Source organism: Condylostylus longicornis, unplaced genomic scaffold, assembly GCF_029603195.1.
Source record: "Condylostylus longicornis isolate FDR11 unplaced genomic scaffold, ASM2960319v2 ptg000077l, whole genome shotgun sequence".
In the NCBI taxonomy this organism is placed as follows: domain Eukaryota; kingdom Metazoa; phylum Arthropoda; class Insecta; order Diptera; family Dolichopodidae; genus Condylostylus; species Condylostylus longicornis.
The window spans coordinates 230,650-246,583 of NW_026578045.1; the positions used below are offsets into that span (position 1 = coordinate 230,650).

Below are 15,934 nucleotides of genomic sequence, written 5' to 3' on the forward strand. Positions count from 1 at the left end.
AAATTTTTTACAAAAATTCTTGTAAATTTTCTGCTAACTATTCGTATATCCATATTTTTTTTTTAAAAAAACACAAACTATGTAAATGATGTAAAAAAAATATGAAAAAAAAAATATAAAATCAAATATTAAAATTAATTTGATTTTTTTTATCTTGAAATTAATAATAATTAATAATTAGGCATGGCTTTAGTCTAGACAATTTTAAAAATAAAATTTGATTTTTCAAATTTGTAAGTGTTCAAATTTTTAAACAAGAAATTATTTATTTTCTACTGTAAATTTACAATTATAATTTTCTAAATTAAAATCAAATTAATTTTATAATGATTTTTATATATTATTTATTAAAAATTAAAATAATTCCCTGCCTGATATAGTTTTACAATCAATAAATGTGATGATCGCAATAAAAATTTTTATTAAAACAAAATTATTTTATCTGCCTAAGTTTCATCCAATCAAATTTAAATTCAATTATTAATTGAGCAACAAATTTTTAATCAAAATTAAATCTTCTTCAAAAAACAAAAAAAAAACATGTGAAATTTTTAATAGAAAATATAAAATAATTTGGTTAAATTTGAGTTTTAAATGTGTGTATAAAAATCTAAAATTTATTTTAATTAAAATTTAATAATTTTCAAATTATAAATTGAAAAAATCAAAGAACAAAAGAAGAATTCTAAAATAGAAAATTAATTTGTTAAAATATATTATTTTTGTTTTTTTTTAATTTATTTATTTTTCAATTATTGTTATTATTTTTATGAACTAATAATAATATATTTTGTATTTTATATTTTTAATTTTTTTTTTTGTTCCAAATTAATTTAATATGAGCAATTTGTTTCAATTTTAAGCTATTTTGTATTCATCATTATTTTATTATTGAATTTATTTTATTTCTTAATCAAAAAAAAAATTTTTTTTTTTTTTTTAGGGATTTTAAAAATTATATTTATTACAATTACTATTATTTTTTTTTTATTGTATAAATATATTTGTATATGTAAATTTTTAAAATTTTATGTTTTATATTAAATAATAAAACAATTTATTTCTTTTTAAAAGAAATACATTTTTTTTTTGATATTATCGAAATTCAAATTTCCTATAATATAGTGTGTGTGTGTGTATAATCACGTTTTTCTGAAAAATATACGACGGTTTATTTTAATTATTTATATAATAATTTTTACTTTTACAAAAATTTCTGATAAAAAAAAAATATAAAAATTATAAATAAGAAAAAAAATTATTAAAGATAAATAATAATTTCAATAATATAAAAAATATTTAATAATAATTAATAATATATAAAAAAAAAAAAAAACAATTTTTTTAAAACATTTTTTATTTTAACTATTTTCATATATTATTATTATATTAAATACTAAATACATTTTTACATTATTTTATTATTGGAAGAGTGTAAAAAAGTAACAAACTATTAATTTAATGGATCGCCAAATAAAAAATTTAGCGATTTTTTGTAACAATTTGAATGTGTCATTTAAAAAAAATAGTAGTGATAAATAACTGTCACGTAATTTTTAAGTGGCTGTGTGGTTTCGGTTAACAGTGATTAATTATTGTTTTCTCTTTGTTTTTCCTATTTTAAAATATACTTATATTTCTATTGTATAAAAAGTTATTAAACAATTGAAAAAAAAAAAATAAAATCATTTTGGGAATTATGAAAAATTAAATTTGTTATACAATTTCTTTAAAATAAAATTCTTTATTTTGTATTTTCAATAGAACATTTTATTTGAATTAAAAATGCTATTGGAAAGAAAAAAAGATGTAATTAAATTGAAATAGGTATTCAATAAATAGCAAATTAAATGCGTTTAATAATTTAAATTCAATAAAATTTACATATACAATATAAATATTTTAACATCCTATTGTTTTCTTTTTATAGTCTTAAAATAAATTATTTATTTTCAATTTTCAATTTAAAAAAAAAAAGGAAATTTTATATAACTTTAATAATTTTTTTTTTAATTCTTTTTGATATTTTTTTTCATTAATTCCATTTTAAATGTAGGTATGCATTTATATATTATATGTACTATTCATTAATTATAATTTTATATTTGTTTTCTTTTTATCATTAAATCTTAAATAATTATTCAGTTTTTTTTTTCTTTTAATTAAATTATTAATTTTTTTTTGCAATTTTTTATTATATTATTTCTTTTGCCTGTTATTAAAAATTTACACTAAATTTCTTAATTTTTTATAATATATATATATATATATATATATATATATATATATAATAGTATACATGTACATTTATACACAATATATTATAAATTTATGATTTTATATTTTTAATATTAATTTTTTAATTATTATTATTATTATTCTTTTTAATAATTTTTAAAACTAGAAAACAAATGACTACAGTTGCGCTGATGAATCAGATCGCATAAGCGGTGATAGAGGACTTGCAACTTTACGGCCTCTTTCAATTTCATAATGAACATCTAGTGATACACCTAAAATAAAATAAAAAAAAAATTAATTAATGCAAAATAATAATTAATTAATAATAAATAAAATTAATAATAATTAAATATATAATAAATCATATTATAGAAAAATTTACGTTTTTTATCAACTGATGAACGTCGAATCGATAATTCTGAAGGCCCTTCTGGAATAAATACAGCAACTAATATAGCACATATAACCATAAATGCACCAAATACAAATGGTGGACCTGGTGCAAATTGTGCATATAAATCTGGATGTAATGTATTATTTGTTCTTATTGCCTTATCAATTGGTGAATGATTACCAATACCAATATTATTATTACTATGTTCATCATTTAAATCAACATGGAATAAATAAAATATCACACCAAACATAGCTGGTCCTAAACCATTACATAAACCACGCATACCAGTTACCATACCTTGTACAACACCTAAAAAATAAAAATAAATATGAAAAAATTAAAGAATTTTGTCAGTTCATTTCGCCTCAACAAACTTTTTTAAATTTTAATTAAAAACGCAATATTCAATAATTCCAATCGAATGGATACCAATAAAGTTAAGAAATTTTATTAACAGAAATCTCATGCCATTTTATCTTTATTGTATTGCGTTATATATTCGTTATATTACATAATTCCTTAGAGAGCTCATGCTGGCATTATAGGGTTTTATTAACCCATTAAGTCAAACATAATGAAATAATTTATTAATATATCTTGATTTAAAGGTAAAAAAATTCGAATTTAAATCCAAAATCGTATATCAGCCTCATAATTTAATTTCCATATCCATATATGACTTAGAATTTGTAGCATTATCGATAAATCGATTGTATGAATGTAACTTATGTCAAATAAAATTTAGACAAAGGCCATTGTTATATTCGGATATTACAGAAGTGCATCACAAGTTTCAAATACAAACGCTTTTTTTTTTTTTGAACAGAATTGTAATCAACCCTATATACAATATGTTATTACCTTGTCTGTCTGCTAAAGAATGTATTGAAACAAAAGCACTAATAGCTGGATAAGTAATTGAACCTAAAGCAGCTAATATACCAGCGGCCCACATCATCCTAAAATATTTTAAAAATTTTAAATTAATTTTTTCATTTCTTTTTTTAAATTTATTGTATAAATACCATCTTTGACTTCCGAAACCATACCACAGTAATTGCATCATTTCAAATATTAAACCTATAATTATTGTACGTTTTGCACCAAGCGACCTAAAAACCAAAAACAAAAAAATAATAATAAAACATTAACATTTTCATAATCAAATTATAATTTTTTTTTTGCATATTATAAAATTTTAAAGCATGCATATAAAAGATTGGTTTTTTTTACTTCATTAAAAATCCTAGAGTTATTTGTATTAGAATACTCAATATTCCAATAATTGCTATGAAAATTGACACCTCAATTGAATTAAAGCCCATTTTCAATTTCAAATAAACAAATATACATGAATATTGTCCAGCCTCTGGTAAATATGATAAAAATACTGTTACACATTGCATTAAAATTGTATGATCACTTCCGACTTTTCTTAAAGCCTATATCCGTAATATGAAAAATTAAAATTAAATTAAATATTTAATAATTTTTTACATTCTCTTTAAATTTATTATTAAAACCAAAAAAAAAAAGAAAATTACCGCAAAAGGATCTGCCTGTTCCCAACTAATAGGTGCACCCCATGAACTAGGTCTAACTTTTTCTGGTAAACTTTCTGGTACAGCAACTAATATAAAGAATACATCTAATACAGCAATAGCAGTTGCTAATGCAACTACTAATGTATCACTATACATTTCCATTAATGTTGCACCTAATGCAGGTGATATAACCTACAAAAAAAAAAAAAAATTAAATAAATTGTAATTTTTGTTTTTCTTTTTTAGGTATTTTAAAAAAATATTATTACCAAACTAGCTGCAAATGTTGCTGATACTAAACCATATGCTCGAGATCTATCTTCAATTGTTGTTACATCAGCTACATATGCAAATACAACTGAAAATGTAACAGCAAATACACCACTTATTGAGATCATTGCAAAAAACCACCATGTATTCATTGTCATTAATGGTATTGGGGCACAGGTAAAAAATACTGTTATTAATAAAAAGAATTTTCTACCCCATATATCGGATAAAGCACCAATCAATGGTGCACTTAAAAATGATAGTATACCTTTAATACCCATAACAAGACCATTCATTAAAAATGTATGATCTGGAAATGTTTGATTTAAAACCTAAAATTTAAAAAAACAAAATTAAAAAAATTGAATTAGAATTTTAATTAAATTATTTAATTTTATATAATTGCAAATTATTTAAAATTCTTATAATTATAAAAATATTAAACTTTGTTACTGTTTAATATTATATGTTTAACATTTCAGTCACAATAGTATAGTTCACAATATATTTTAAAACTTCACAATCAATTTTTCCATATCTTACTAAAATTTGTCATTACATGACGTTACAATTATGTTATTTTGTGTACTTTCATTATCAAAAGCTGCCAAACTTTTGTCAAATCGGTAATTAAAACTAAAGTTAGCTCAGAGAACTTCTTCATTTTAATCAAAAATAATGAATAATTAATAATAAATTCACAATAATTTATTTTTACTCGAAAACTGAATAGTGAATGCATGCAAAACTTATTGACAGTGTGTAAACACAATGTTAGTGTAACTTATTCTTAAATTGAAAGAGTGTTATTTGACAGGACATACTTTATATTGATTAATGCTCCACAAACTGTAAAAATTTGACTTAACGCATTAAATTTGAAATTAAGATTTAATAAAAATAAGTTCAAATTGCGCCTGAAAATATGCATTTTAATCAAATTAATGTATCACTTTACATATTACGTCTTTGGAAAAGTGTTATTTTAAGATAAGATTTCATATTGATGGCCATTATTTTGTTCCATTTTTTTCATATTACAATTTTTTTCTTACAATTATTAAGGATGACATAAATTTTCTTACAAAAAAAAATTTTTATTTTCATTTCTCTCTTTTTTTTTTATTTGTTTTTAATTACACAAGATGTCATTTTGACGTCAATATTTTAAGCTTTGAATACACACAGCTTTGTATATATTTTAAGTTTTGAATACACACATGTATACTTGTTTGCAAATGTGTATGAATGGTAGATGTACAAATAATATATTTTAAATAAATCGATATCAGAATTGGATGAAACAAAAAAATTTTGCTTTAATGTACATTATACAAATTTTTTATAGAAAGTGTAAATTTAATTTATGTAACTCTATAGTATAATTGAGTGTTTTTATTTTAAGCGCACTCTACGTATACATAATATGGGAAATAAACAGGAAGGAAATATAAAAATAAGTAAAACACATGCAATCATAAAAGTATGTAGTTGTTCTAGTCTATTTTAAGATAAATATATATATATGTATCAATGATATTTTTCTCAATAACATTAAATGTAAAAAATAAAAAAAACTAAATTAAAACTACATTTAATATTAGAAAAAAAAAACATCCGTTTATGAATGATTTTCTGAAAATTGTTAACTATATATAGGTAGTGCGATGCACGCGCGACTTTTAACAAATTTATTCATGGTCAAGGTTGTATATATACATACATATATTTGTCATTTAATATTTTTATAAAAGTATTAAATATACAAAAATAAATTCCCCTTTAGTATTTTGTTTTTATTAAATTTTTGAATATTTGAATTAATTTTACATAACATTTTAAGAGGATGATAAATTAAAAAACACTTGAATCTAACCAACCATTTGCAAATTGGCATATTTCATTTTAGATATTCTCTTATATGTAGTAATAATATATGACCTCATATTGCATACCTTTAGGCTACAATGGCGATTCTTTATGTTTTTGTATAGCCAGAAAAAGGAAGTTGCCATCTTTCTATGTTTTTTACACTTAATTTAAATTTAATGCTTGTTTAAGGTTTTTAGCGACTATTATTTTTAGAAAAAGGGGAGAATATGGTGAAAATTTTCTGTTATTCACTTGTATAAAATAATTGAAATTTTCAGTTAGTCTTAATGGACTGATGAATGGGTCGGGGACAACAAATTAATTTCTCTTTTCAAATTTTCGCTTAAAATGTGCTCAAAACAGCTGATTATTAAAATTAAACCAAAAATAAATAGAAAATTTTTGATTTTATAATCAACTAAATAACAGAATTCATTTAATTTCCTAAACTTTAATTGATGGTAATTGAAAATATATTTCTCTTTCTATAATTTTTGAAAATTTAATGAAATTAAAGAAAAACGTAAATTTACTCTCTTTTTCAATAACAACAACAAATAATTCTGACGTAAATATTTTTTTTTTTTAAATTGCATTAAATTGAATATGATTAATTTTTGTTTTTTTTTTTTTTTTTCTGAAGTCTATAATTTAAAACTCGGTACTCGCGTTTAATAATTTGTATTCTTTTCTGATCTCATTTACTTTCTAAAAAAAAAAATGATGTTTTTTAATAGAACAAGTGAACAACACCCACCATTCTACAAATAGCCTACATAATACTTATTTGTATTATTTTTTTTAAATAGTACTTTCTCTAAAAATAGAATAGACTTATTTTAATGGTTCTTGAAATATATATATATATAGGGCGGCAGGTAGATAAGCTACACAATCGACTTATAACCAACGTTTATATAAAATTTGCATTATTTAATTTATTATTTTTTTTTAAATTTATATTACACTTTTAATATAAAACACAATAGTATATATATGTATATATATAGGATTTATGAAATTAACCTTCACCCTAATACATTGTTTTCGCATAAATTTTGACAAAAAAAAAGTCACCACACCCGTATACACAATCATTTCAATGATCATAAATGTCATTTTAAATTAAAATTAAACAAAAGAGAAAAAAATAAAATTATATGTATAGGATATTACTCATATATAGATATACTTTATGTATATATGGAAGGGGGTGAACAGTACATGAAGGTCATAATAAAATGTGTTTTCTGTCACAATCTGCTGAGGTGAAGGTAAGGTTTTTTTATTTGACAAAATAAAAATTATAAATGAACTTTTTCTACGAGTATTAAAATGATTTTCTCGAAATTAAAGACTTCAAGTTTAGTGCTACTCGAATCCTTTTCATATGTATATTCCGTTTGATCATATATTTACTGAATTTTCTCAAAGTCCGACCATTATTACTCACTCGCAATATGCCGATCTACCTATAGTAAGAAAGAGTATATGCGTCATGCTTCAAATTTCTAGCTCATTCTGTTTTTAAATAAGCATTTTGACTGGAAAAATTATTTTCTAATGTATATGTCAAAAATTGACAGATTTTTCTTGTCAAAATATGAATGACTTACAAATACATATTTTCTGCCAAAATATTAATTATTTCATAAAGTTTTGTAGGAAATAATTCTACATTTCGTTCTTAGGCGAGTATTGAAAATTTTTTTCTCTTTTTTAAAATCGAGAATCGAAATTTTAAAATCAAAAATTCAAATTCAATATTAAGTAGATTTAGTTTTAGATCAATTGAGAAATTTAATGTAGCCTTCTTACAAAATTTATTTTATCAAATATTACGCCTAACTATATGGTTATAAAACAGCTTGTAAATGAGTTGTTATTGTTTATTATTTTAAAACTTTAATAAAATTGTCACCTATAGCTGTTTTAATATTCTATGGGTTGTACATTTTATAATATTAATACGTCATAAAAACACTCATACACAATAAAAAAATTACATATAATATTAAAAATTTAATACAAAATTGTGTACGTTTACACATAGAATTATATACAAAGTATTTTAAGTAAACAGGCTATGTACATCTACAATTCTACACGAAATATTCTTGATTATGTATATATATGATTACAATTTTGTTTTTTATTATTTAATTTAATATTTTAAATAAAACAATACTTACAGATATAACTGGCATAGTTAATAGACCCCATGCAAAAAATTCTAAAAATATCACAACCAAAGCATGGTAAACAGACGGATCACCAATACCAGAACTCTGGAAATAGATTTAAATATAATAATATTATTTTTTATTAATTCATTGTCAAAATATATACATTATATATAAAGTAAAATAATTTATAAAGCGAACATTTTAAATGATTATAAGAACTTTCATTGTTAAATGTCAGATTTTCACATAATTTATGTGAAATTTTTGCTACATATATACCTACCCATATATGTAGATAAATATACAAAAATAAATTTATGAAAATTAATTTCTATTTTTAGAATTTCCTGGAAAAAATAAAACACAATCTAATCTGAGCTTTAAATTATTAATATGATTAATATTTTTATGGTCATTTCATATAAAATTTTTCATACATATGTATGATGGGGCAAAATAAATGCAATATTGTTTTTCATATTTGGCAACTTCCCATTACACAAAATGATAAAAAAGACATTTTCCGATACTTTGGTTCCTAAAGTTGCAGTTTTTAAAGTTTAAATACACCTGCATTTGATATTTAAATTAAATTTTCGAAGTTTTGTTCAGCTCTAATTAAGAATTAAAATATCGTATAACCCCGAACCTACTAATTTCAAATCGTAGGGAATTATAAGAAGTTCTGCAAGAATTCTTGAAAATTTAAATTTTGACAACAAATTGATTTAAAGAATTAAAAATGTCATTTCGAAATAAGCTACACTTGAACTATCAGATAATTGGAAATGTCATTACCAGAAATTCAAAAGTTGCAACCAACATTTGCAGTTCAAATATCATTTACATTTGCAATCAACTTGCAAATAACGCCCTTTCGTCACATACTTTAATCATTTTAATTGCGACATCTCGCATCATTATTTTAAATATCAATTGCAAAGACTTGAATATCTTTTTGATTCTTTCACAAAAAATAATTAAAATATAACATAAAGTTCATTAATTTCAATGACATTGTGACAATGAAAGATTCGGATTGTAGAATTTAATATTACGTACCGTATGTTTATAAAGATTAAATTACATATACTTGTATATACTTGTATGTCAACCAAGTACTAAATAACAATGGGTAAATAAATCAGACACTTAACTAATAAAATAATTCAAAAACTGCAAAATGGATACTTCAAATTGTTAATAAACAAAAGTTTACAAAAGGGATTGCATTATAAATTTGCGTAAATAAAATAAAATTCACACACTTAAAAATTTTCAGATGTGATAATTTTGCTAATAAGAAGAGAACAAAAAAAAAAACGAAAAGAGAAGAAAGAGAAAATTATGATAACATTTCGTAAATCGTGAACCACACCGTGTAATGTCAAATAAACTGCGACATCTATGTTGCATATATGATTCGAAGAATTATTATTATTAAGTTTTAAATTATAAAATTTGATTTAGTAATAAATTCTCAAGACTGCAGCTTATTCTGACAAGTGCATCACTAATTTCAAAATGATATTGATAAATTTTATAAGTTTATTATAGTCACAAACCACATTTAAATGAATCGATTTATGTTTACAATAATAATATCGATTTTTTTTACAGCAAATAATCGTATTATTATGTGATTCTCAGAATTACTAAATGATAGCGATTAATATGAACAGATGATAGCAACTATATATGACAATTAGAGGTCTTGAAGATGAATTTAAAAAAAATCATTTTTATTTTACATACGTTCTGTAGAGGCGTTTAAAATCTCAATCAATTTAAAGTTATACGACCAAAAAAAAATCAGATTACATACATATATTGAATGGTACGACAAGTCGCCATCATTTTATGTTATAAATATGTCCTAATTTTAAAATTATTAAATAAATATACACAAATATACAAGAGTATATCTCTTATAACTATAATTATATTTGTGTGTACACTGATTTAAGATGACCATCTTATATATATTTTGTGTATACATAATTTTATATTATTATGCTACTCAGGCATTTAATCAAAATCAATTGAAATGTGGTTCTTTTTCTTTTGTCGCATGATTGTATCTTCTCTCTAATTGTAAAAATACGGTTGTCATAAATGACAGACACAATTTAGTTTATAGCTATATATTAATACAAACATTATTATATAAACCTACGCATATTTAAGATATAGGCGTATATAAATCTGCGTGTGTATTCAACTGCATTTGTAATTTTCCTTTGTTTGATTGCTTTAGTATTTACTTTTAACGTCCCTTGTACAATTTTCGACTGACTTAAAATTTTCTCTTTGTTTAATTTAAAACAATTTTAATAATTTATGCACATTTATTCTTTTAGTTAATTTAAATGATGAATTTTTTTTTTTAATTAATATTTGAATTTAAGTCAAGTTTAAAAATATTATTTTAATTTTGTTTAAGAAAATTTTCGCGTATAATAAGTACTAATTTCTTGAATTTTTGGGTTTAGTACATTTTAAAAAATTTTTTAAATAAAAATTGTATGATAACAAGATCTTGAGCTTCAATTTAAATTAATTAAAATTTTTTATTGAAATATTTTAGTTAATTTTTTAATTGTAGAAATACTTAACGAAAGATTGAAGGGTTTTTAATAGCCTTTGAAATAAAATAATTTAAGTATTAAAATAAATTTGTATATGTGCGAACAATTGCCGCAAGGGTGCGAAATATAAGACTGGCCATAGCATATAATTGCAAATGATGCGACGCTCGAAATCTATACTTTAAATTTTGAAATTGTAAGAAATTTCTGTCAAAAATCTAAAGAGATCTGATGAGATTTTGACAAATGAGTTTTCACATCTAATTTCCATATTCTATGTATTTTCAAAGTAATATTGTTAAAAGTAGGGCTCAGCACCTTAAAGGCTCAGAAGCAAAAGGTAAGAAAATTTTAATTAAACACATTGTAAATAATTTATAGTGCTGTAGAGCAGACGATATTTGTAATTAGACAATAGAACTACTTTTTTTCACTAGTGCCGCACAAAAAAGTAACGTGTTGTTTAATTACAGAAATTCTCTTCCGTATAGTACTGCAAACTGTATACACACTACAGTACTAGATAGTGTATATACACTATGATTAATCTAGAAAAATATTAAGAACTCGTGATGGAATATCAAATAAATTTTTGATTTGAAAAGCTTACATGCTGAGAATTAAATCGAATACTAAATATGGTTACGATTTTCAAATCCACCCCTTCAATTATTTATTCAATTTATTGTGTGCATATAACAAAATTTTTAACAAATTCTCAACGTAATTGTACTAAGGGAACACTTTTTTAAATATTTTTCAATTTTAATTACATCATCTTCCGGTCACAAATCCATTTTTAAATTTTTAAATCGATATTTTACATTTCCAAAACCACATACATAAGTGTTAATAATACTCGTAAGGTTCACAATGCTTAAAAATGAATTTTAGACTAACACATTTTTTTTTCTCACAAAATGTAGGGGTTTTCATTAAAAATTAATAATTTTTTTTTTATATTTGACACGTGTACCATAAATCTATGATTTTTTCTTTAATTTTTTCGATATAATCTTACATTACTAATAATAATGATGGCTTCTGTTTCATCAATAAGTCTAGTATAGCGTGTCATTTTGATTTTTTTCAATTTCGAAATTAATTTTGATATATGAAATATTCGAAATTTAACTTTAGAATCGCCATAATTTTTTAAATAAATTTAAAAAAAAATAACAAAAAATTTATTCCATTGAATCTATATCGAACTTAAACTTGAAACTAAAAAAGAAAAAAAATTTAATTTTAAAATTTCATTCTGATAAAGAATAACATACATCCATACATATATTTCATTATTTGGTTTGTTTGTTTATTTTTGCACAGGTGAAAAATCTCAAATGATTAAGTTCAAAAAATTTAGGTTAGTTTAATTGTAAATATTCAAAACTAAAGTACAATTTCGAATTATAAAGTACAATTTGTACTTGTGTCATTTAGTTGTTTAAGAAATTGCCTATACAATAGGAGCAGCGACAATTTTTTAATCGATTATTTTAATTATTGTAGTTTCCACTGTTTTTTTTCTTATCGTTGTGATTTTCATTACAGTAGTTGCCACTGTTTTTTTATTGTTGTCATTTTAATTACTGTTTGTATTTGTTAATTTTATATTATGTTAAATTTCTACTAAAGTAAATAAATACAAAATTTACTTAAGTAAGTAAATACAAAATTTACTTAGGAAAAGGTAATTTCGGGAAAACAAACTTTGCGTTAATTTTAGAATTAAAATTAATACAACATAATTGAATTTAATACAATTATACTTCTTCTAGTATATGCATACTACTAAGTAAAAATTAGTATTTATTTTAAATATAGTCAGATAGAAGTAATACAGAAAAATTGCATTTACAAAATTGACATCTTAAATTGACAAATCAAATACAGGCAGATAGACGTAATACAGAAAAATTACAAAATTGACACATTAAATTTGCGTTGCATTTTCATGATTGCAGATTGTACACTCAGAAACAGAATTTGTAGCACTTAATTTTCGAAATCAAAACCAATTGTACATTACACAGCCTAGAATTTTCAAATGCAGTTGAATTTAAATTAAATTAGAATTTGATTTTCTAAAACACTTACGACAAAAATTATTATTTTAAATTTATTTCTTCAAATAATTAAAACATCAATGATAAATAAAAATTTTGACAAGTTGAACAAATTGTCATATTATTATATACGTAATATGGTTTGAGCCTTTGCTAATATATTAAATACAACTTTTACAATTATATAGGTAACTTAATTTACAAACCGGATGGCTCAGTTAGGCCACCCGTAATCTTACTCTTAATGACATACATGATTGTCACGGATCGACCACGTTAAACAACCAACCAACCAACCATAGGTAAGAAATTAATTATAAATATAAAATATTATTTATAAATTCAATTTTATATTTAAAAAATAATTTTATTAAAATCACCTTAAAATGTTGAAATATTCTTTGAAAGAATTCTAAAATTCTTAATTTTGGTTTTAATTGTGTAACTAATGGTAATCCATTTTGATCTTTTAAATCTTTTTGATATTGTTGCTGTTGTTGTGATGGTGTTAATATACCATTCTGTTGTTTATATTGTATTGTATCATTATGATTATTTAATATATCTAATTGTTGTTGTAATTTTATATTATTATTATTTAATTGATTTTCTTCATCTGTTATTATTATTGTTGATGTTGTTGCTGTTGTTATTATTGAATTATCAATATCAGTTGTTGTTGTTGTTGTTGTTATTGATGTTGATATATTATCAGAATCAGATGGTGGACCTAATGTTGTACTACTACCTTCACTTTCTAAATTATTATATTGTGATCGTAATGTAACAGGCAGTGTTAAATATGATGTTGTATTATTTATAATATTATTATCTGATGTAATAGGTGTTGAAATTCTACTATTATTATTATTATTAATATTATTTAAATTAAAATTATTATTATTTTGTTGTTGTTGTAATAATGATGATGATATACGAGTTTGATGTACAGCAACGGGTGATTGTATTATATTTGTTGTATTTATTATTATTGGTGATGTATCTAATAATATTTGTTGTTGTTGTTGTTGTTGTTGTTGTTGTATATTATTATCGATTATTGAAGCAATTGGAATGCAATTATTTTTATCACAGGTACATATTATTATGGAATCATTATTATTATCTTTTATATCATTAATATTATTATTAATAATAATATTATTACTACTACTACTACTATTATTATCATTTATTAAATTATTTGTATTTATAATTTTACAATTACATGAGGAACATATTAATAAATTATCATCATCGATATCATAATAATCGGCTTGTGTTGGTGATAGGGTACGTACTGTTGCAGTTTCATCATCATTACAAAAATCATAACAACTGGCATCACTACTACTTATATCAGTTGTGGACGGTGAAGTATAATTTCTATCATCCATAATTATTGACATTTTTGTTTTTTTTTTTTTTTTTAATTAATTTTTAATATATTAATAATTTAAATATTTATTTTGTATATATACATTTATGTATATATACGTAATTGTTTTTTAAAAACAAGAATTAAGATTTTCGATTTCTTTTTCTTTTTTTTATTAAAAATATTTTTATTTTATAATTTATTTTATTATGGTAAGCAAATTATTATATATAAAATTTTAATTTTTTTATGTATACTTTTGTAATATTAATTTTATTTTTAATAAAATATTTATTATATATATATATAGGATTTTAAAATGTTTTTTTTTTGTTTAATTTTCAATATTTTTAATAATTAACAATAGTTTTTATAAGTTTATTATAACAAAAATTATTATTATTTTTATATATACTTTTTATTATTATAATTATTTTACTTTTAAATTATTTTAAATTATAATATTGCAGAATTATAGAAAATAAAACACAGGAAATAAAGTTTATATATATATATATATAATATAGTTTTAGTATATAAAATATACTTGTAATTAGCAATAATGAAAAAGAAAAATAAAAAACAAAATTTGTGTTTAACAGTATAATATTTTAACAATAATAATTTTTATAACAAAATCCGTTTCCTTTTATTTCATAATTCACAATAGTATTAATTTTGATATCATCATTTAGTTAGTATATTATATGGTATGGCACATCACATTTATAAAATTTTTTGTTTTCATAACAATAAAAATATTATATATATATAAAACTATATACTTTTGTGCATATTAAGTTAATATATTTAATATTCTGTTTTGTTATTGAATTTTAACAAAATATATTCTTAATTAATTCACAATAATTTCTTAGATTCTCTTCCTCTCTCTCTCTCTCTCTCTCTCTCTTTTCTACTATACGTTCCACTCTATATATTAACTTTGTTTTGGCAAAATTGAATTCGACATAAAAATAAGTTCAATTCAATTTCACATGTTTCCATATATATGTTTCTACTTCTTTCATTCGCTTCAATTTCAATTTAAGATGATATTTTCGAATATTCAAAATTTATTGAATATTACAATTAAAATTTAAATGATAATTTTGAATTTAGTTGTCTTTTTTTTTTGCAATTCAAAATATTTCAATTCCTTTTTTTTAATTTTTCAAAAATTTGTGATTGTGAATTCTCTCCCAAAAATTACTTAATTACTCTCCAAAAATTTTTAATTGTTGCAATGCAAGCCAAATTTCAATAATTGTACTATTGAGAGTATTGAACATTTGTTTTCCAAAAAAAAAAATTTCTCCAGTCTCAATATTTTTTTTTCACTTTCCCAAAAGCTGTGCTATTTATATATAAGTACAGTTATATTATGAA

General features: G+C 21.6%; 1 protein-coding gene across 1 annotated transcript in view; it reads right to left on the minus strand.

The window, feature by feature from the left end:
• Window positions 1–2,279: 2,279 nt before the first annotated feature.
• LOC129612827 (hippocampus abundant transcript 1 protein) overlaps window positions 2,280–15,934 on the minus strand; it is an 81,279-nt gene continuing 67,624 nt past the window's right edge. Inside the window, exons 3-10 of the mRNA XM_055526611.1 lie at window positions 8,517–8,612; window positions 4,452–4,784; window positions 4,183–4,374; window positions 3,872–4,080; window positions 3,664–3,750; window positions 3,500–3,597; window positions 2,624–2,947; window positions 2,280–2,513 (exon numbers count right to left, since the gene is read on the minus strand). Of these exons, the coding sequence (XP_055382586.1) occupies window positions 2,416–2,513; window positions 2,624–2,947; window positions 3,500–3,597; window positions 3,664–3,750; window positions 3,872–4,080; window positions 4,183–4,374; window positions 4,452–4,784; window positions 8,517–8,612 (1,437 nt within the window). The 3' untranslated portion in view covers window positions 2,280–2,415. The remainder of the gene's footprint in view (window positions 2,514–2,623; window positions 2,948–3,499; window positions 3,598–3,663; window positions 3,751–3,871; window positions 4,081–4,182; window positions 4,375–4,451; window positions 4,785–8,516; window positions 8,613–15,934) is intronic.